This window comes from Megalopta genalis, chromosome 1 (assembly GCF_051020955.1).
Source record: "Megalopta genalis isolate 19385.01 chromosome 1, iyMegGena1_principal, whole genome shotgun sequence".
Taxonomy (NCBI): domain Eukaryota; kingdom Metazoa; phylum Arthropoda; class Insecta; order Hymenoptera; family Halictidae; genus Megalopta; species Megalopta genalis.
In genome coordinates, this window is record NC_135013.1 from 25,672,808 (window position 1) to 25,694,250 (window position 21,443).

General features: G+C 44.1%; 1 protein-coding gene across 1 annotated transcript in view; it reads right to left on the reverse strand.

The window, feature by feature from the left end:
• Positions 1 to 896: 896 nt before the first annotated feature.
• Positions 897 to 21,443, reverse strand: part of LOC117221140 (uncharacterized) — a 112,333-nt gene continuing 91,786 nt past the window's right edge. Inside the window, exons 2-3 of the mRNA XM_076524323.1 lie at positions 3,753 to 7,067; positions 897 to 3,391 (exon numbers count right to left, since the gene is read on the reverse strand). Coding sequence (XP_076380438.1) covers positions 2,758 to 3,391; positions 3,753 to 6,916 — 3,798 coding nt within the window. The 5' untranslated portion in view covers positions 6,917 to 7,067 and the 3' untranslated portion in view covers positions 897 to 2,757. The remainder of the gene's footprint in view (positions 3,392 to 3,752; positions 7,068 to 21,443) is intronic.

A 21,443-nucleotide genomic window follows, 5' to 3' on the forward strand; every position in this document is an offset into this window, starting at 1 on the left:
TACCTGTCCAAACTATAAAATAAAAGATCAGTGTTAAAATGTTAAAATTAAAAAAAGTTGCCTCATTGTATTATGAGTTGTATTCCGGGAATTCGAGTCGAAGAAGCCGCGGCACTCGTGTTCACTGACTCCGTAGAACCTTAGCATCGGCTTAGAGAGAAAATGCGCGAACCCCAGAATACCGAAGTTCGTCAAATTGCGGAGAAATTACTGTATTTGTTTTCTATAATAACGTTATACAAACTGATAATCAAAACACACGAATAGTTAAAATTTTCGAAATTGATTTTATCAAAGCAACACATTTTATTCAACATATTTTATACTTTCAATTCTTTGCGATGAATCGCAACCTTTCAGATTGTGTTGAGATTGTTGTTGATTGAGCGCACTTGGCCATCCGTGATCCGCCGGCTCAACCCCCCCCCCCCCCCCCCCCCACCCGATGATACTCATTACCGAGATGCTTTATCATAGTGAAAAATGCTAATCGTTGATTGGTGCGCGCTTCGGCCACCAAATCTGTATAAAAGATGGCTCAGAAAAGGAAAAGTACGAATATGTATAGCTCTGAAAAGAGCCGATTTTTTAATGCGACGCGTTCGAAGTTCTCACTTTTAACGACACGTACGTACCGCGTTGTCGAGATGAACTGCGGAAGACTAGCACGATGGCTGACAATGGTCGCGTTCGATGGGAAACAGTTGAAATTCGCTCGTAGGAAAACGAAACATTGTCGGCCATCGTGCCAATCTGCTGCAGTTCATCTCGACAACGCGGTACATACGTGTCGTTAACAGTGAGAACTTCGAACGCGTCGCATAAAAAAATCGGCTCTTTTCAGAGCTATACATATTAACCCAGGAAAGTTCGTCTATAAATATTATTGATAAGTGATCAGTGTTTAGTGATAGTGCAGTGAAAGTAAACGTTGAAATTGCCTGCCCGGAGACATCCTTCTATTCGTCGCCGTCGGGTACATGAATTGGATTTTACAACTAAATGGGTGAGTTTCTTATTGATAACATTCTTCATATTTCTCTAACAAACATATCCCTTACGTCCTTTAACACGATTATTATTTATTAAATTAGCTTTGCGAATCATTCGTCGAACTGTGTTCGGACACGGAATTATTTAAATTAAAATATCATTTACGTACTTTGTTAATCTTCACTGTACACCTTGCTTAAAAATTTCACATGTTACACACAAGGTGTCATGCACACTAGAAAATTAAAACGGCCGTCACGGTTAAATTACTTATTATTTCGGGTCCGAAAAATTAATAAATATTCTTCAGACGTTCTAAAGTAAAGGTGAACAGCGTTTTTCTTAAAAATATCACTGTTACGTAGTAAAAAAAAATCCCGAAAGTTCTCGCTTCGTGATTTGTTCAATACTTCGAACGCGGCTCGAGTCCGTCCCGACCATCTGTCAAAGCCTCGTGCAGCGGTCTCTCTCGCGGACTCTCTCTCTCTCGCGGACTCTCTCTCTCTCGCGGACTCTCTCTCTCTCGCGGACTCTCTCTCTCTCGCGGACTCTCTCTCTCTCGCACCGTCACCTCTCATTGGCCAGTGTTTTTCGTTAATAACTCGCAAACGAAGCCGCGGATTGCATTTTCGCAAAGGAAAATGTTACTTCAAATGACCTCAGCTACCCCTCATTTTCGGCTGTTAAAGTAATTGTGGAACACCCTGTATACATAGCACAGCATATATACATAAATGCAGTGTACATGGAAACGTCAGAAAAATAAATTTGTACAAATTTGTCTTGTCTGTGGTATCTCGCCCACATCCGCGACGTATACATATATATTTATTTATAATACATATGTATAGTATCCTGACTATGATAAAACTCTAACTATAATAGAACATTGATTATAATAGAAACACTGACTATGATAAAAACACTGACTAAATATTAAATTGTAATTATATAATAAAATAAAACTATAATAAAACCTTGATTATAACGAAACATGACTAAATATTAAATTATAATTATATAATAAAATAAAACTACAATAAAACCCTGACTAATAAAAACGTTCAAGTTCTCTGTAAACATGTCCTTACAGATGAATGTACAAATATATTCACCTGTTTCCGCGTATTATTCACCGGTAGCGCGTCTGCTCCGACAATCGTTTTGCCATGGAAAACGACTAGGAACACGTACTACCCTTTTCTCTGGCTGTTACGGTTCCGAGGACCGAACGGTGCCGCTATATACAGGTCTTTCGGGAGAATGTTTCCGAGGTGAAAACGCCGCGATCCGCGTCGTCTCGTCCTCATTACTCTCATCTGAAGGCTCTATCCATGGGAAAACCGCGTCTCCTTGGCAGAGCAACGATGACCGCGGAGCAAGTTCGTCAAGATAAAAAGCAAAAATCTATCCTACGATTTAGTCTAACTTAATGAAATATAAAAAATACGATACGTCCTAAAAACAAGACGTTAAACCGGAAATCGCGTCCGTTAGCTAAATAAAAACCATTAAAAATCCGTTTCGTCGAACAGCAATGTTTTGTCGTTCGCCCCGGGACGTTGTTGTCGCTTAAAAACTTTCAGGATCGCGTGCGCGTCGATCGCGTCAATTGGAACCGGAGGACTCTCGATTCAGCCATATAAAATCGAATATAAAATGTAACGCGCGCGACTGACGGCGTTCAAACGTCCCGGGAACATTGCTAAATCGTTTTGCCAAGTCAGTTATAAAATCGATCTGTGTTGCGCGAGGACTCGCGGTTCAAAACATGAACGCCTCCTCCTCCAACAAGCTTATCTCCTCGTCGGAATTCTGCAGGATATCTCTCATGGACCATAGACTGCTGAATCTCGAATTCATGCTGGCGCGTCCGGACGTCGACGCAAAGCGACTGTATAGGGGCGGCGAGGGGGGTAAAAGACTATCCGGAGGTGACAGCAGTATAGGACTGCCTGAGAGCGACAGCAGTATGGGACTGTCCGAGGGCGACAGCAGAATGGGACTGTCCGAGGGCGACAGCAGAATGGGACTGTCCGAGGGCGACAGCAGAACGGGACTATCTGGAAGCGTCAGCAACAGGTACGGACTATCTGCGATCGGCGGCGGAACGGGACTGTTCGTGGGCGTCGATGGGAAGGGACTGATCGTGGACGTCGATGGAACGGGACTGATCGTGGGCGTCGGCGGAACGGGACTGATCGTGGACGTCGATGAAACGGGACTGTCTGGAAGCGGCGGTAGCGACGGAACGGGGCTATTTGAGCTCATCTTCGGCGTCGTCGACTTCCAATCCAGCGAATTGTCAACAAAATTGTCCATCGGCGGATAGATCGGACCGAGGTCCAACTTCAGCTCCTGCAGTGGCACCTCCACCAGCATTAACTTCTTCTGTTTGCTGTAACAATTTCAAACGGCGTTAGTTGTATACCGCGAACGGGGCCGGAATTGGGACTGCTTTATCGGACCAAGCTGATTCTATCTTATCTCGGATCTAGAATGTTTCGTGTACCGTGAGAATATTGGTCTTGATTGAAAAATCAATTTTCCGATGTTACAGATCCAAGAGAAGTTTGTAAGTAAAGCATCGAATTTTTGTTCGCTTCGACATGCCGCCTGTGCTTTGGGCTTTTTTTTCTTTGCTCGGAAATTGCTCGCCGGATCGAGTCGATTCTTTCGAAACATCCCTGAATCCTCGGAGACAGAGGGTGGGACCCTCGAAAACCGAGGGCTACTAGAGAAACGCAGGGCATATTTACCTAGGAGTGGCATCTTCTTGGCAATTATCGTTGGAAGTCTGGTTCAACACACTGGCGAGGGGATTGTTGGCGCGGAAGGTGCTCAACATGGCCTTCCTGTCCATCTCGATGAAGTCGTCTTTCGGTTGCTTCAGAGTCCCTTTGGCGGATATGACCGAGGACAACGATGACGAGGAGGCGGACTTTTCTTCGTAGCCGGAGTCCTGCAGCTTCTGGGTGGTCTCAATGGTCAAGTTGGTCTCCTTTATCAAGTCGGTCTCCTTTATCAAGTCGGTCTCCTTTATCAAGTCGGTCTCCTTTATCAAGTCGGTCTCCTTTATCAAGTCGGTCTCCTTTATCAATTCGGTCTCCTTTATCAAGTCGGTCTCCTTTATCAAGTCGGTCCCGTTGACCAAGTCGGTCCCCTTGACCAAGTTGGTCTGGGACGAGTACAGCGAGTGGTTCTTATAGAAGGGTCGCTTGCTGACCCAGGAGGTTAGCAGCTTCTTCAGCGACTGCTTGCGCGGCAGCTTCCTGCCGGTGATCGGTATCCATTCGACCGAAGTGTTCTCGACTTCGATCGGCTTCTTCAGGAACGCGCCGACGATCTCCGGCATTCTATCGACAACCCTGACTCGCGGAGGATCGCGAAGGACTTCTTCCCTCACCGCCCGAAAGTGTTCCTCGATCATCGTGCTGGTTTTAAGAGGAGCATGACCTTTCACCACGACTGTCTTCTCGGGATCCGGCCAACTGATCTCCATATCTGGTCTCACCATCGTCTCAGCGTTGTCCAAACTCGGCCATTTTAGAGGGCAGATGGGGCTGTTCCACCTTCTTCTAGGCACTTTCTTATCGGGCTTGAAGGTGCCAGAGTTGCCCGAGCTGGAGTCTTTCAAATTCTGGCTGCCGTTGTGCACCAGGCTCGCGTCGTTAACCGACTTGCTGCTGTCGTTGCTACTGTCGTTGCTACTGTCGTTACCACTATCTTTGCTTCTGCGCTTGTAACGATTGAAGGGCGAGGAGAAGATTGCTGACCAACTCGCCTTGTTCTCCTCGTTCTTCAATTTCGACGGAGTCGAGTAAGGCGTCGAGGAAGGAGTCGAAGATATGGATTCCTCTCCCAGCTGCTTCGGCACGCAGTCTTCCGCGCTGGTGTTTCTCTTCGTGTCCTCGATCTTCTTCGGTGGAGTCGAGGTTGCGGATCTCGGCGCGTTTCCGCTGTTCGAAATCTTGCAGGTCAAGCCAAAGAGTCTAGGGCGCCTGATACCTTGGGTCCTTGAGTCATTCACGCCGGAGTTAGAAGGCGATGACGTCGGGGAGATCTCCGAGCAGTTTGCGTTAATCTTGATCTCCTCGAGTTTCTTCGGGAGAGTCAAGATTGTGGAGTCCTCGCCCACCTTTCTCGACGCCTGTCCGCGACTGCGTCTATTTTTGTTTAAGAACTCTGATAATGATCCGAAGAGTCCCGAACGTTTATGGGCCTTCGAGTCCTTCGCGCTGGACATAGAAGGCAATGATGACCAGGAGAACCCCGAGCAGCAGGGATTTGTCTTTATCTCCTCGGTTTTCTTCTTCGAGATAGGCAAGGTCGCGGATTCCACTCTCATCTGCTGCGCTGCGTTTCCGCAACTAAATAATCCATCGCACGAGGACATGAAGGCGACGAGTTGGGACCGCCTGTGAGCCTTCGAGTCCTCTGTGCTGAACTTAGTATGCAAGGGCAAGAATGATATTTCTGAGTAGCTGACGGTTCTCGTCATCTCCTCCGTCTTCTTCGTCGGGGGAGTCAAGGTCATGGAACCTACTCGCATTTGTTGCGCCACGTTTCCGCGACGATATCTTTTGTGGCACGAGATCATGGAATGCAAACCGAAGAGTTCGGAGCGCCTTCGAGCCTTCGAGTCCTCTGCGCAGAACTTCCTGGACGAGGGAGAAAAGATCCGCAAGCTGCTGGCGGTTCTCTTCCTCTTCAAGGGAATCGTGGTTGTGGATTCTTCTCCCCTCTGCGATGCCATTCCGCAACCGCATCTGTCATCGTTCGTGCACTTGAAAGACGTCCTCAAGTGTCCGTTAGCCTCCGAGTCCTCTGAACTGGACTCCGAAGATGAGATCCTCGCGCAGCTGGCGGCTCTCTTCCTCTTCCAGGGCGTTATGGCTGTTGATCCCTCACCTACCTGGCTTGACCCGTCTCCGCGACCACGTCTTTCGTCGTTGAAGATCTCCAAAGGCGATCCACAGACTTCAGTAGAGCTGTCAGTTTTAGAAGACGAGGGCAACGTAGAGATGCCTGAGCAGCCGGCCTTCTTCGAGAGCGTCAAGGTCGCGAATCCCTCTCGCTTCTGCATAGGCATGTTTCCGGGACCACGTTTTTCGTCGACTGAGAGTTTGGAAAGCAATCCGGAGTGTCCGGAAGGACTGCTGGTTTTAGAGTCCTCCGGTCTGGATTTTAAGGAAGAGATCGTGACATAGATCCCAGAGCAGCTGGAGCTCCTTTTCATTTCCTCGAACTTCTTCCTCGACATAGCCAAGAACATGGATTCCTCTTCAATCTGCTTCGTCGCGTTTTCGCGATCACGTCTTTCGTCGATTGAGAGTTTGGCAAGCGATTCGGTGAGCCCGGAGAGCCTGGTGGTCTTTGAATCCTCAGAGTTGGACTTGGAAGGCGAGAGCGATGAAGCGACCTCTGAGCTGCAGGCGTTTCCACAATCACGTTTTTTGTCGTCTGAGACTCTAAAAAGCGAGGCAATGAATGCGGAACGTCTGTTATTCTTAGAATCCTCCGCGCTGGAGCACGAGGGCGCGGAGAAGGTGCCTGATTGTCTACGCAACTCGTTATCCTTCTTCGTGGAGCTGTTGATCACGTTCCTAGAGATTTCGGAGCAGCTGCCGAAAGATTTCGCCTTTCGTTTCAACTTCGTACATTCCGTCCCGCTAGCTTCCACGCCATCAATTTCATCTAGCGGTTCGTTCTGATAGTTGTACATCTGGTATTTCATCTCGATCGCGGCCACGATCTTCCTCACGAAGTTCTTCGGCTTCGACTTATTAGCGGCCCGCGCTTCGCCGTGCTTCGACGGCGAGTGAAAGTCCTTTTCGAACTCGTGGATTATGACCTGCAAGTCCGGTGTCTCCGGATGCTTCGCCTGCGAATCGGGTGTTGTTTTGGAAGGTGTCGTCGACATTCTTGCGGTGCTGTCTTCTAGAATTTGGCACTTCCTCGATGTTCCCGTTCGCCGAATTCCCGTACTCGCTCAACCAATTCCTTTTCAATGGCAGATCCTCTCGCTCCGTCGTTCGCTTCTCGCGCTTCAGCTCTTGGTATTGTTACAAACGCTACAAAAGAATTTATCGAATATATCGAACTGCTCGTAATCCTGCACACGGTTTTAAAATCACACTGCTCTAAAATGACACTTGGAACTTGCCCGAAACGTACCAACAGCGAACTGACAATTCAATTAAGTTTTCCGGGCATCGGCGGCCCTTTTATACCTGCCGGGGTCATACCTGCGACGACTTACCGAGCGTTAAAAGTGGTGGGGCAAGGGTAACCAACGGTACCGTCAGGTATAACGATATGTTATACGACTAATAAGTAATAACGGTACTTCCGTTTCGACGAACTTTCAATTTAGCAAATCAATTCGCCGTTCCCCGGTAACGCTCCCATTAGCTCGTGATTAATATTCCCGTAAGAATTGTTTACCCGATGTTCGCCCGATGTTTTCCTTTCGTTTCCCGGCCCCGTGCACCCGCGTGCCGTTCATTCAGCTGATTTCTATTCCGCGCGTGCCGCCTACGTCGCTAGTAAAGTTGCATTTTAATAAGAATCCGAATAAAAATCGCGACCATAACGTCGAACCGCGTAACAGTCGCGTTCCCGAAATTGTTTCCAAGGCGCGGGCATAAATTCTTGCCGCGTCCCGTGTTTATCAATATCGACTCCCTATTCTATCGCATAGCGGGATCATGCAAATTCCGTGCCCGCCGAATGCAAATATCGCGATCGGCGGAACGCTCGACGCGGCTGCGACCTTGCACCGCGTTGCACCGCGTTGCAACCCGTTGCGGGGCGAGCTCCTCGACGATTTCCCCGAAGCCGGGCCTCGCTAGATTTCCGCTTACAGAGTTATCCGCGACTAGGACGAAACGGTATCGATCAGAAATAGAGCAACACTCTGCAGCTCGATCAGACATTGTCCGGATTTGTCTATTGTTCGCCGATTCGAGAAATCAACAGCGTCGTAAACAATTCATTTTACGCGACGCCGAGCTTTACAGGAGATGGATCCGAATCGGTGCGATGGAATCACTGTAACGGCGAGTAAAATTGCTATATATCTCTGCAAGAAATTTCGCCGCATTCTCCGAACGTCGACGCGCGTTTCCGCGAAACCGGGAATTCCTACGTTCATGGATACGCGTTGTAAAAATTGCTGTAAAAATTGCTGTAGATATCGTTGTAAAATTCTTGATCACGTTAGCCTTCTACTTTCTGATGTTTTTCGGCTGCTCTTGTATGACTCGGACGAACGCGAGGCGACCGCAATTTAGAGGAATTTTCCTCGTCGCTTCTCGAAGACGTGAAAATTACCGCGACCCCGTGGCAAGGGGTGCACGTGATAGGATTACACCGGGATATCTGGTTAACGTCGGAAGCGAGACGTTGCTCAGAAATTAATCGGATTCCCCGGGACATTGATATCGTTCGAGAAACCCGCGCGTCTCGCTAGTGATGCGAGTCGACGATCGCCCGGCCGCTTTGGAACGAGTTGAGGACGCCTGTCCTCGCTGTTGGATTCTGCGAAGCTTTTGCGACCCGGCGGTGATCGCTTGAATTCCACCGCACAAAGAAACACGGGAACATCGTACGAGTTCGTTCGATAAGTTGATTGCCGGCCGCAAAATGTTCGAACGCTTTTTATCCGCCTCGCGGATTCGAAAGGTAAAGCGTAGGCCGTCCCCGACCGCGCGTTTTCCAAATGTCCCGACTACCGCAGCTCGCCGTTATTGATATTTGCTCTGTCAATAGCTTTTTTTTAATATTCCGAACAGCTTCGGGCTCGAGCCTTTTTCGCGAATTTACTCTCTAAATCACGGCCCGGCCGGTCCGCGCGAGTTCGATCGATGTTTCCCAAACAATCAGTGACATTTTTCTCTCAGCTGCCGCTCTTTATTTCCGCCGGCGTTTGCGCGTGGCGCGTCCCTGGTGTTCTCCTCTCATTACAATAATTATTTGATCCTTCGTTTGTCCCACCGTTTCCCGATAAACAGCGATTCAATTTCGCTCGGCCGGCCCCGCGGATATCGGGAAATAATTTGCCGATCAAATCTCGGCTCCGCCGTCGAGCACGCGAAAAAAAAACCGGCTCGCGTCGTCGCATCGAAGGTTGCATCGTTTAATAGATATCCGGTCAGCGGATAAAAATGCAGCCGGGACCGGGGAGGACGGCGCATCGGCGAACTCGCAGCGGCAAATGCAATTTAACGTCGGATTAAATAACAATGGGGGGAAAAAGGTACAGCGACGAAGGATTTTCCTGGTCGCGAGGAAGATTACGGTACTTCTGTCTCTCCGCCCTTTCCCCGGCCTTCTTCCTCCCCGTGACATAATTCGTATCGCCCGGATGGTCCGGCGGAATTCAATACGCGCAACTTTCCGATATCGGACCACTCGGTGAACTCGTGGCAATGTTACGATTCATTACACGTGTTTCGGAAGTGGAATAGAAAAAACAAAAAAGAAGAACAAAACGCTTTTGTTTAGGATGAGATAGCAAAACAATTGATCGAGCTATCTCTAATTCCGCTTTGAAATATTCCAAAGAAATATTCTAGAAGAATGCATAGCGTCAATGAGTTTTATCTGCGTTTCCTTGTTTTATTTTTAATTCTTTTAAAGAGTGTGCACTTTGTCCCATTCATAGAACAGTGTAACAAGATAAAATAATCTTTGCATCTTTGGTTAATATAAATTATAATATAATTGTAAATAATTTTAAATTATATACAAATTTTGTATATAATTTTTATATAAAATGTAGCTTTGTCTACCCTCGGAAAAGCTTCGTCAACTCCCGAGGGAACAGGAATCGAAAATAAATGTTATTACATCGCAAGTAATAATCCTTTCAATGAAAAGACACCGACAAATATTAACAAAAATTTCTGAATAAAGATATCTTAAAAAGGATCTTAACAAACATTCTAAAAATTAATAGCATAATAAGACTAATATCTCGTGTGATCAGTGTCCGATTTACCATTACGAATGTTGCACTTCGGACAACATATTGAAATTCATCGACCTCGAAACTACACGAATCATCAATTTCTCATAAAAATCGTGCAAGTGATCGATAAATGGTCCCAGCCGAGCCTTTCGATTCGATTAGAAAAGTACAGGCACCATGGACGTTCAATCTCGGTCTCGCATACAACAAATAATTACGACTGAATCGGCGGCTGCTCGAGGAAATCGGGCGAACGAGTTCGTCGTCGGAGAAAGGGCGAAATGAAATGCAATTTTCCGGGGTTTGATCGTCGAGCAGGTCGCGGCAATTATTTCCCGGCCAGATGAACGATGCGTGGACCGTTCGGACGGCTGGCAACGACGTCGAATTACCTCGGCTAATCTGTTGCGAGCTTCGAATCAAAGGAAACGAGGACAAAAGTGGACAGCGACGCATACGGTTTCCATGAAATTAACCCAAGGACTTGACGGGAAATCCATAGCCGGCCAAGGTACGGCACCGGCGAAAAGTAACGGTTTCTCTACGCCGGTTCATCCGGGGTGGCATCCGAGCTCATTAAGGCAATTACGATGCCGATGGGTCAGGGCGAAAGTGTCGACGCTGTCCGATAATCCGCGTTTAGTGCCGGCCTTGGGGCAAGGCGGATACGTGGGTCTACTCGGCCATTGTCACGAGTACCGTTGGTCCCTGCCGGTATACGCGGCGCACAATGCCCGCCTACCTGTCCCCGGCTCGTCGGAATTACTCGATTGTCTCGCGCCAATATATGCCTTGCATTTCAATATGGTCCTCCGGCACCAATAAACAGGGACCATCCGATCGTCCCTTTCGAAATTTCCTGGTTAGCTGTTTTGACAAATTTCTCAGACGATTGCCTGTACAGCAACGCATTAAGGCAACCAGTCAGGGATTTACCGTAAAGGGATTACTAAAACGGTAATGTCTTTTATTACTTTTATTGTCCGAGACTTGAGGCAGCTACGGCTTCGATAACGGTACTGCGCTTACGGATGGCGAATTTTACGAATTTATGCGCGAAAAGGAATAGGACCAGTACGAAACTGAAAAGACATAAGAAAAATTTAAGGAATATTGTTACATTATTTTCAACTTATTATGATTGACGATTTATGATAAAATGTCAACAAAATTTGCATATAATTCATATTTCTTACAATTAACTTCGATCGTCTTTATTTTGCATAAAGAGCCGTAGTCTAGTAATATAAGCCCCGTTAATTTTACCTATAAAAAATACTCATATAATATTATACCCTAATGCAAAAATATCGATATATTTTAGTTTAATCAAATGTAGCGTGACTGCGGTCACAAGAAAAGAAACAATGATTCGTTTGTCTATCTATAATATTGTAAATTTTAATATTGTATGTTTCCCACTCGCAAACGTAGTAAATATCGTACGGATTTTCCGCGTTTTTCAACAAAAACGGCTGGATCGAAAAATAAAATTGTAACGGCGGAAGAAAAATTTGATAATATTTTTACGTTACGTCCAACTTGTCAAAATTATTAAAACAGGAAAAACATTCTCGTCTGACATTGTATCTTATAATCAATTTAAACGATCTTAACAAAATTTGTTTGCCATCGATAAAATTAGTTGACCAAATAATATAATACTGCCTTGCATTTCAATATGGTCCTCCGGCACCAATAAACAGGGACCATCCGATCGTCCCTTTCGAAATTTCCTGGTTAGCTGTTTTGACAAATTTCTCAGACGATTGCCTGTACAGCAACGCATTAAGGCAACCAGTCAGGGATTTACCGTAAAGGGATTACTAAAACGGTAATGTCTTTTATTACTTTTATTGTCCGAGACTTGAGACAGGTACGGCTTCGATAACGGTACTGCGCTTACGGATGGCGAATTTTACGAATTTATGCGCGAAAAGGAATAGGACCAGTACGAAACTGAAAAGACATAAGAAAAATTTAAGGAATATTGTTACATTATTTTCAACTTATTATGATTGACGATTTATGATAAAATGTCAACAAAATTTGCATATAATTCATATTTCTTACAATTAACTTCGATCGTCTTTATTTTGCATAAAGAGCCGTAGTCTAGTAATATAAGCCCCGTTAATTTTACCTATAAGAAATACTCATATAATATTATACCCTAATGCAAAAATATCGATATATTTTAGTTTAATCAAATGTAGCGTGACTGCGGTCACAAGAAAAGAAACAATGATTCGTTTGTCTATCTATAATATTGTGAATTTTAATATTGTATGTTTCCCACTCGCAAACGTAGTAAATATCGTACGGATTATCCGCGCTTTTCAACAAAAACGGCTGGATCGAAAAATAAAATTGTAACGACGGAAGAAAAATTTGATAATATTTTTACATTACGTCCAACTTATCAAAATTATTAAAACAGGAAAAACATTCTCGTCTGACATTGTATCTTATAATCAATTTAAACGATCTTAACAAAATTTGTTTGCCATCGATAAAATTAGTTGACCAAATAATATAATACTGCCTTGCATTTCAATATGGTCCTCCGGCACCAATAAACAAGGACCATCCGATCGTCCCTTTTTTTCTCAGGCGATTGCCTGTACAGCAACGCATTAAGGCAACCAGTCAGGGATTTACCGTAAAGGGATTACTAAAACGGTAATGTCTTTTATTACTTTTATTGTCCGAGACTTGAGGCAGCTACGGCTTCGATAACGGTACTGCGCTTACAGATGGCGAATTTTACGAATTTATGACCGAAAAAACGATCTTAACAAAATTTGTTTGCCATCGATAAAATTAGTTGACCAAATAATTTGCACATAATTCGAATCACCGTAAAAAATGCTATCAAAATGCGTATCTTCGAAATTTTAACTGGAAAATCACTGGCAGTCATGCTTGAACGGGCTTCCCTTAGAAATACATCGGAAATTACATCGAATCGAGGAAACGAAAAAAAAACGACGATTAAGGTATTTTTACGCAGCCGTGTAACGTCATACCGGGATTATCGTATTTTCGATTTTCGTACAAGTTTCGAAAGGTGCGACCGAAAACGAGCACGAGGCCGGCGAAGGTTCGGGAAAGCGAAAGGGTAACAGGAGCGCGCGAGGCGTGCCATTGATATAAGCAAAGGCAACGTACTGTTGGTTAATTGAATTGTATGCGCAAGTAAATAACAGACGAGGGACGTGTTTCACCCCCGACTTGCCGGCTTATCCGACCGATCTGTTTGCGTCAGAAATTTCACAGCGAACGAAACCGGCGCGGCGTTCGCGCGGCGGAAACTGGATGACGCAAGTGGGGCACCCGCGGCAACTTAGGGTCGCGATTATTCGTATCAATCAGCGGCAGCCCCGGGGCAATCACTATCAGGAACTGTTACGAGTTCCGCGCAGACTTCTTCCGCGAATTCGTCTAATCTGCGCGGATTCGATTTACGTAACGTATCTCTGCAGAACCGACTGCTTTCGCTGCAAGTTCCAACAGTTCAAGCAGTTTCGAACTGTTCGCGCAGTTCGCGCACTCGTTTGCACGTCGCTCGAGGATTTTCTTTCGGCCCCTCGTTCAACCGTAATCTCCTTCACTTTCGCCCCGAAGATCGTTCGTTTGAAATTTCATTTCCAGATAAATTATCGTTGTACGGATCCTCGGCGAAATCTCTGTTTCGAGAGAAGTTGCTCGTGATAATCGGTATCTTCCGCCATCCTCGTGTTCTTAAGACGTTATAATGTTCTTTCATTATTTAATTTAATCTAATTTAATTTATTTAACTGATGGAAAAGATTCCAGGTATAACTTATAAATATTATAACTAATATATATATAATATATATGACGTCTACAAGGCGCATTTTTTAAATTTTCGTTCCAGGCTCGGACAAGAAAGTTAAAAAACGAAGGTTCTTAAATCTTTTTTGTGATTCTAAGAAATGGTAAAATTAAAAAGTTATTCAAATAATTTTTGCAGGGGGTAGTACATTCCTTTCAATGTCTTCATTCTCTATATGTTGCATTGGACTTGAGATCGTTATTTCAATAAATAAATAAATAAATAAAGAAAGAAAGAAAGAAAGAAAGAAAAAGAGAAAGAAAGAAAGAAAGAAAGAAAGATAGAAATGCGAAGAAAGCAGAAAAGAAAACGCTCTTCGGCGTTAGCATTTCGAAACATCTGGCGGAACAACGGCAATTGAATTTCGGACAGCCGAATTCCTCCAGAAACAAGGATCGCGTCGGCAAATGAAATGCCGCGAAATTTCGATTGTCGGCAGCCAATTCGCGTGAAATTCGCGGGCTGGCTAACGAGCCGCGTGAATTGGCACAGATCCGCGTTGTCCTTCGAGCGTGTGACGCAGCAGCCTGTAATCAGAGCAGCGTGGGAGCTGCTCGCTGCCCGTAAAAACCACTCTGTTTTGTATCCTTGCGAGCTTCCCCCATAAAACCCGTTCCATTGGACGCGCACACAAGCCGATCGATCGATCCCATAGATTCGCCTTCGTACGCGCATGAACGCGCTCGTTCCGTCTATGTAATCATGGAAACTAGTTTCTGGGAAATTAGGATCCAAATGATGCGTCTGCATTCCGTAGTCAAAACGGATTCACCGTTCGAGGTGGCTCGCAGAGGTATCTCGGACGAAGCCTTGGCTTCGAGGTCCTTTGCCTGCTTGCACACTAATTTTATCCGCAAGTTTACCGGAAAAGGAGGTAATTACGAGCCCTACCTGGGAGGGTCACAATACGAACCCCCCATAAACGACCCTTGCTTACGATTTCGTGATCCGAGGCTCGGGCAAAGTCGATTGGCAGCCGATCCTCCCCTTCGCCGAGCACAATAGGTGCTATAAACTACGGTTCATTGGGACCTGGAAATCGACTACGATTCATCGACCGTCCATTGGGACCTGGAAACCGAGCGAGCCCGGCGACGAGAAGAGTAACGACGTTTATTACTATGCCAGCTGGCTTTTATTGTAGCGAATGAGGGGGTGTGGGGCGACGGGGGTGCCCCGTCGGACTCGACATTATTCGGCAGGTAGGTCTCTTACAACCGAAAAGAGAGAATTTCGTTAACATTTCGGACGCGTTTACGAACTACTACCGTAATTACGAAGCTCTCTGGAAATTTACAGTTGCCAAGTCGCGTTGTCAATTAGCGTATCGGTTTCTGTAGAATTTCCTGTCGCGGGTGACGGTTATTTATTCTCCGCGGGACTGTTTCGTCCGTTCGGGCAAATTTTTATAAATCTGTTTTATCAAATACATTTTTTTTCCTCTGTATATAAACAAATAGATAAATATTGTTGAGTTAATAACGTCGAGTACATATTGTATTATTGGACTGTGGATTTTATGAATTTATGGAAAAATAGAAATTCACTGAAACTATTGAACGAGGATGTACATTCTTATTTAACTCTTCTTTTTTTTTTGTATTATTGGTGTAGACCAGAATTTTTATTTCGCATAAAGATTCATTTGAATACTTGTACTTCCTAACCCAGACACTATAAACATATAGTTTCTCCATAATAATCATTCATATTTTTGTATTCGTTCGTTTTACTTCGCCTTGGCCTCCAAATATTGCAAACATCATCAAATTTAGGAATATATCTTAATTTTCAGTAAAAGTGTAATTTAAACAACTAGCATTTTTCGCATGACGAGTTTCGCATAACTAGACTGTGGACTTTATGCATTTACAATAAAACGGTAAACGAAACACAAAGTATTGAAAACAGAAGAAGAATTTAAAAATAGAAGAAGAAATACTTGTTTATTCAACAGTTGCTCTTTATAATCGACGAGGGAAATTTTTATTTCGCACAAAGATCCGCAGTCTAGTCGTAACAGAAAGTATTGCCAATTCTTCGCGAGCATACCTGTCAAAAACAGCTAACTGGTTAACAAAAGAGAAACCGAAAAAATACGGATATTCACGTTGGTTTCGTTATCGCAACGATTTTCGGGTACTTATTTCGGGAAATGATTTAAAATTTAATTTCTCTGCTGATCCATAAAAGTTTCTCAATTTCATCAAGATTCGCAAGAGGTAAGAATGTTGAAATAGTAATCGATGCCATACAAGTTTGCTTTGCAAGTTTAATTTAATTGTGATTAAAATGCTTTTTAATTACATGAAATATTTTGAGATGTTCTCGGCGCGGCCGTCAATTCGTTAAAACATTTCGGCGTTGCAGTAATTTCGACATTCGTGCATTTCGGCGTTATTCCGGTTTCGGTACGGCCTTATTAGTGCAATATCGGTTTTAAGCCGGCGATTCTAAGGCGAAATAAAATAAGCGTAATGAAGGTATACGGCGTGGATGAGCTTTATCGACGGACTTATCTTCAGACGGGGCTAATAACCGGTCGAGGGCTAAAAAGCGACTGTTAACATAAATCTTAGCCTAACGCCCGTCTAATCCGTGGCAAGTTCCGCGGCTAAGTTTTCGCCGAGTATGAGGTATTTTGGCGGTGCAGCAGAGGGAACTGGCTTTCGTTTCCCTACATAATTTCGCAATTAACCTGCTTCCGCCAAACGGCCGCGAGAATGATTCTGGCTGGAAGTAACGGCCCACTCACGGCCCTTCTATACCGGGACCATAAATCGAACAATTAAATTTCTGAATGAATCGGCCCGGTCAATTAACCAGGATCGGCAATATTTCGCTTGCGGGTGAGATCTCTGTTTCGATTGGATCGGACGGGGGCGGCAAGCGGCGCAAATGAAAAAGCAAACAGACTTTGATTGCCGCGGAGTGCTCGATAACTCGATAATACTTTTCCCATTACGCGACCATTACAATATTTTTTCACGGATCGGTTATATCGTCGGCGACAATTTCGAGCGCCTCCCCGCGCGAACGGGCTCGATTCGTCTCGTCAAACATTCATCCCGCCAATAAGCGTGGCCTGTCGTCGGCGACGCTGATTGAAACGGAAAAGACTTGCTTTGCGAGCGACGTTCGTCCCATTGACGTTGACAAGCAGACCGCAATACATTTTATCGGGCTCTACATATCCCGGAGCTTCGTTTTCCAATTAGCTTAAAAGCGTAACGCGAATTTTCTATACGTTACTTCAACAATAAGGGTCGATGCACATCTAGGTGCTAGCAGCGTGCTCGATTGAGAGTGTTCACGTTAGATGTGCGAGTATGCTGCAGGCAGGACCGAGGTTTGGGGTTCAACTTTATCTTCTCCGGATTTACCAATTGAGAGCTTTTTCTGATCAAAATAAGACCAAATACGATATAATTTTTGTAAGATATTATAATGATCTTTATGAAAAATATAAATATACTTTCCATATTAGTATTAACTTAAATATTTTAGAAAACCAATAAAACGTCATCCTACACAACATTTTTTTTTTGTAGTTTAAACACTCAAAATTATGCCAAAGTTACGTCACAGTGTTATGCCAAAATTATGTCAGAGTTATGCGAGTATGGTGCAGGCAGGACCAAGATTCGGAGTTCAAATTTATCTTTTTCGGATTTACCAATGCAATTGTGAGCTTTTTCTGATCGAAATAAGACCAAACACGATATAATTTTTGTAAGATTATAATGATCTTTATGAAAAATATAAATATACTTTCCATATTAATATTTAACTTAAATATTTTAGAAAATCAATAAAACGTCATCCTACACAAAATTTTTATTTTTGTAGTTTAAACACCCAAAGTTATGCCAAAGTTATGCTGAAAGTTATGCTAGAGTTATGTCAGGATTATGCCAAAGTTATTTGAGGATTATGTCAGGGTTATGTCAAAGTCATGCCAAAGTTATGTCAGGGTTATGCCAAAGTTGCGTCATGCTTATGTCTGATTTATAAATTTGCAACAAAATAACATGCGCTGTTTCATTAGATGAAATAAAAGTTAAATAAATGCTTATTATACTCGTATAGCTGTATCATACTTAGCACATGTGTAAAACATTATTCTTTAAAATGTCTTGAACAATACAGTTATATTTTTTTGAAAAATGTGGTAACACTACGAATTGAAAGCCGAAAGGAATTAGGAAATTCCCTTTCGGCCACATTTGTTCGTCAAACAATACCAACCAGTTTCTCTGAAAAGCCGTTACTTTCTTTAGATTTTAACATTTTATTAAATTATGACCCATAGATGGTCTCCAGATGCCGAGCCACCGTCTAGCCTTCATTGATTCCTTTTTTTGCATACGTTATCGAGTCGAAATGCTTTCCCGGATATATTGCCTGCAATGTTAGAACGAAAGATTGCGCGCTCTGTCCACATCGTACCAGTTCCGTAATTCCGTCTCGCTTTGCTTCGATTACGAGCGAAGCAAGCCTGAATTATGAATTGCAGGGCGGCCTGGCACGTTGCGAGCCCGGCACGGGTAGTTTGAACAACACTCCAATGTAAATCAAATGTAAGAAAGATTCGGCCTCGAACAGGCTTGGAACACGGCCAGAGCCTGGCATGTAGATGTGAATCGACCCTAAAGGTTCGTCGCGGAAAGCAACGCAGGAGCCACGAATAATTCACAATCGTTATTACGACTTTGTTTTTCTTCGTTCTCCGTTCGATGCCATGCTGTTTATACTGTTCCCTTTATTTGCGTGTCGTCGGCGCAACTTTGTTATCTTTTCGTTCGTCTCTCACTCTGCGTCTTCCATATTTTCCATCGACTCCTACCATTTACTTCCGCGTTTACCCCTCCGGCTGCGATTTCATTTATACAGGATGACCCATAATTATGTTAATACCCGGGAAGGGGTGATTCGTGGGGTCGTTTCAAGCAACTTTTTCCTCAGCGAAAATACAATCCGCGGCTTCGTTTACGAGTTATTAACGAAAAACAGCGTCCAATGAGTGGCGAGGTCATTGCTGGCGCGGAGCGGCCGAGCCAATCAGCGGAACTGGGCTTCGCACGCTCGTTGGCTCGTCCGCCGCGCGATAACCGATCTCGCCTCTCTCATTGGTCAGTGTTTTTCGTTAATAACTCGCAAACAAGGCTGCGGATTGTATTTTTGCTAAGGAAAAAGTTGCTTGAAATGACCTCAGGAAGCTTTCTGTATGTCAACACAGTTATGGGACTTTTTTCATATGGGGCCACTATTGATCACAGCATATCAAGTCCATCTTGCAAAGATCATTGTTATTTAATTTGCTGCTTCGTTGATTCTTTTTCAATCTAAATACCGTAAATTCTCTCTAATTAATCATCAAACAAAAGTAGACGATTTGGGAAGAGACACGATTATTCGAACCTCGCGGCTCGTTTTTATAGTCGCCGATTGTCAACAAGTATAAGTTCTTCTTATTAATTACTCTTATTTTTGTTCTGTTATTATAAAAATAGACGTTTACCCGCGCGAACAAATAAGTGAAATTAAATCGAGAACTAAAAAGTTAACTTAACTTAAAGTCACGCTAGTTCACGGTTGAAAGAAATGAACACGCACGAACGGTCGCGCGTGTAGTAGATTACGCATGAAATATTCGTCGCCTTCAGTTCGACTCGTTGTTGAAACGCGGGAGGTTAACAATATGCGAAACGCGTTTACAGGATGCCGTAGCGAACAATAATTCGATTAATTAGTCAATCCCCGGGAAATCCTTCCGTCGTGAATACGCGTCGAACAACGTATCGAGTAATGCGGTCTCCGAAGTAATTTGTCGATTGTCGATGGTAAAACGAATAGCAGCGGAACGCGTCGCAGCGTAGCGAACCGCGTCAGATCGTTCCAGATTCGTCAAACAGATTGTTCTATCCGATTACGATACACCCGAATCGTCCGTGAACCTATGAATAATGTATCCGAACGGCGAGCGAATCGTCGAAACGGTTCGATCGGACGCGGAAGACGGAGCCGGATGGGGTTCCGGAAACGAGGTGAAAGGGAAAGCCGGAAATCAATCGACCGTGACCGAACCCGATCGCGCAGGAAAATCACGTCGTAATTCGTCCCGTAACTGGGAACAATTCGCGGACATCTCCGGGAATTGACTTTGGCTCCAATTACCGGTGTCACCGGGGAGAGAATAATGCTCGAAACTTGGTGGGGTTCTTTATCGCCTCGACGACAGTTTTTCCGTCGGTATTCTTGCCGGGGATCGTTAAGATAAGCGGTGTAATGACCCCGATTCCGCTTGTTTTTCCGTGTGCCCGGAAACTGCGGGAATCGATGAGCCCGGCGCCGGGCGGCCATCTTCTTCCGCATCGTGAGACCTTCGCTTTCGTTTCGTTTCGTTCCGTTACGTTACGTTATGTTGCTCTCACATTCTGGAACTGGGTCAAAGACGCTCGCAAATCGACAACTGCTCCGCGACCATCCGCGAAACCACGTTCTCCCGAAATTAGCACCTTTTGCTCTTCGATCGATCATCGAGAGATAACGATTCAATCTCTCCACGATGGCTGATCATCCTTTTCTCGAATTTGTTCAATGCTAACCGAGTTAACAGTGAGTTAAAAGTGATCGATATTTGTTGCCTTATGGGGGTAGCAAGATTGTATTTTTCTTGGATTTCTTGCAATTTTTATGTCACTGCGTTGAATTGAATCTAAATAAAATCTATTTGGAACGAAGCAGCATATCTTGTAATTTTATTTAACTGTCTGATATTTTAAAAGTTGTATCCATTTTTGTAAAGCGACGCGACGCGACCTTAAAATATGCCGGCTGCGCGAAAGTTATTATTAGACTGCGGATCTTTATGTGAGATAGAAAGCTTGGAAGGAAATTGTAAAGGACACAGAAATCAAATAAAAATAAATTTTGTTTCTTTTAGTAATTTTGGTAAGTTAAAAGCAGCGTAATCAAATGATTTAATTCTTCTTATGTCTCCGCAATCTTATATTTCAGCCACTGATTTTTGCCATAAATGCGTAAAATCCGCAGTATAGTTATTAATATGTTGCACGGACACTATTGTGTTAATTATGCAATACCGACATCGAGAAATCAACCCCGGTTTCAAGCCCCTGTTTACATATGGATAATCTTAAATCCCGTCTCCGCTGTTCGCCAATTAACCCGTTAACCTCCAACGCGTTAATTTCGCATGCCTCGAGCCCCGTCGAACTAATCGCGGAAGAATGTCCATTCAGCTGGGCGAATTCTTCGAGGGACTTTAGATGGGACGCCAACTTTGCCGGGAATCCGACAACTTATTTTGCAATGGGAAATAATTAACGGAAGCACGCGAGACCCGGCTTAAGAACCAGAACACCGAAGGCCGCCTCGCTTCGCGGTGGCCCAAAATGCAGCTACTCTATCTCTCTCTCTTTCTTTTTACTCGTTTTCTCTCTCTTTTTCTTTTTCTTTCATTTTTTCTCTCTTTTTTTCTTTTTCTTTCTTCTTCTCTCTCTTTTCCTTTTTCTCTCCCTTTTTCTTTTTCTTTCTTTTTTCTTTTTCTTTCTTCTTCTCTCTCTTTTTCTTTTTCTCTCTCTTTTTCTTTTT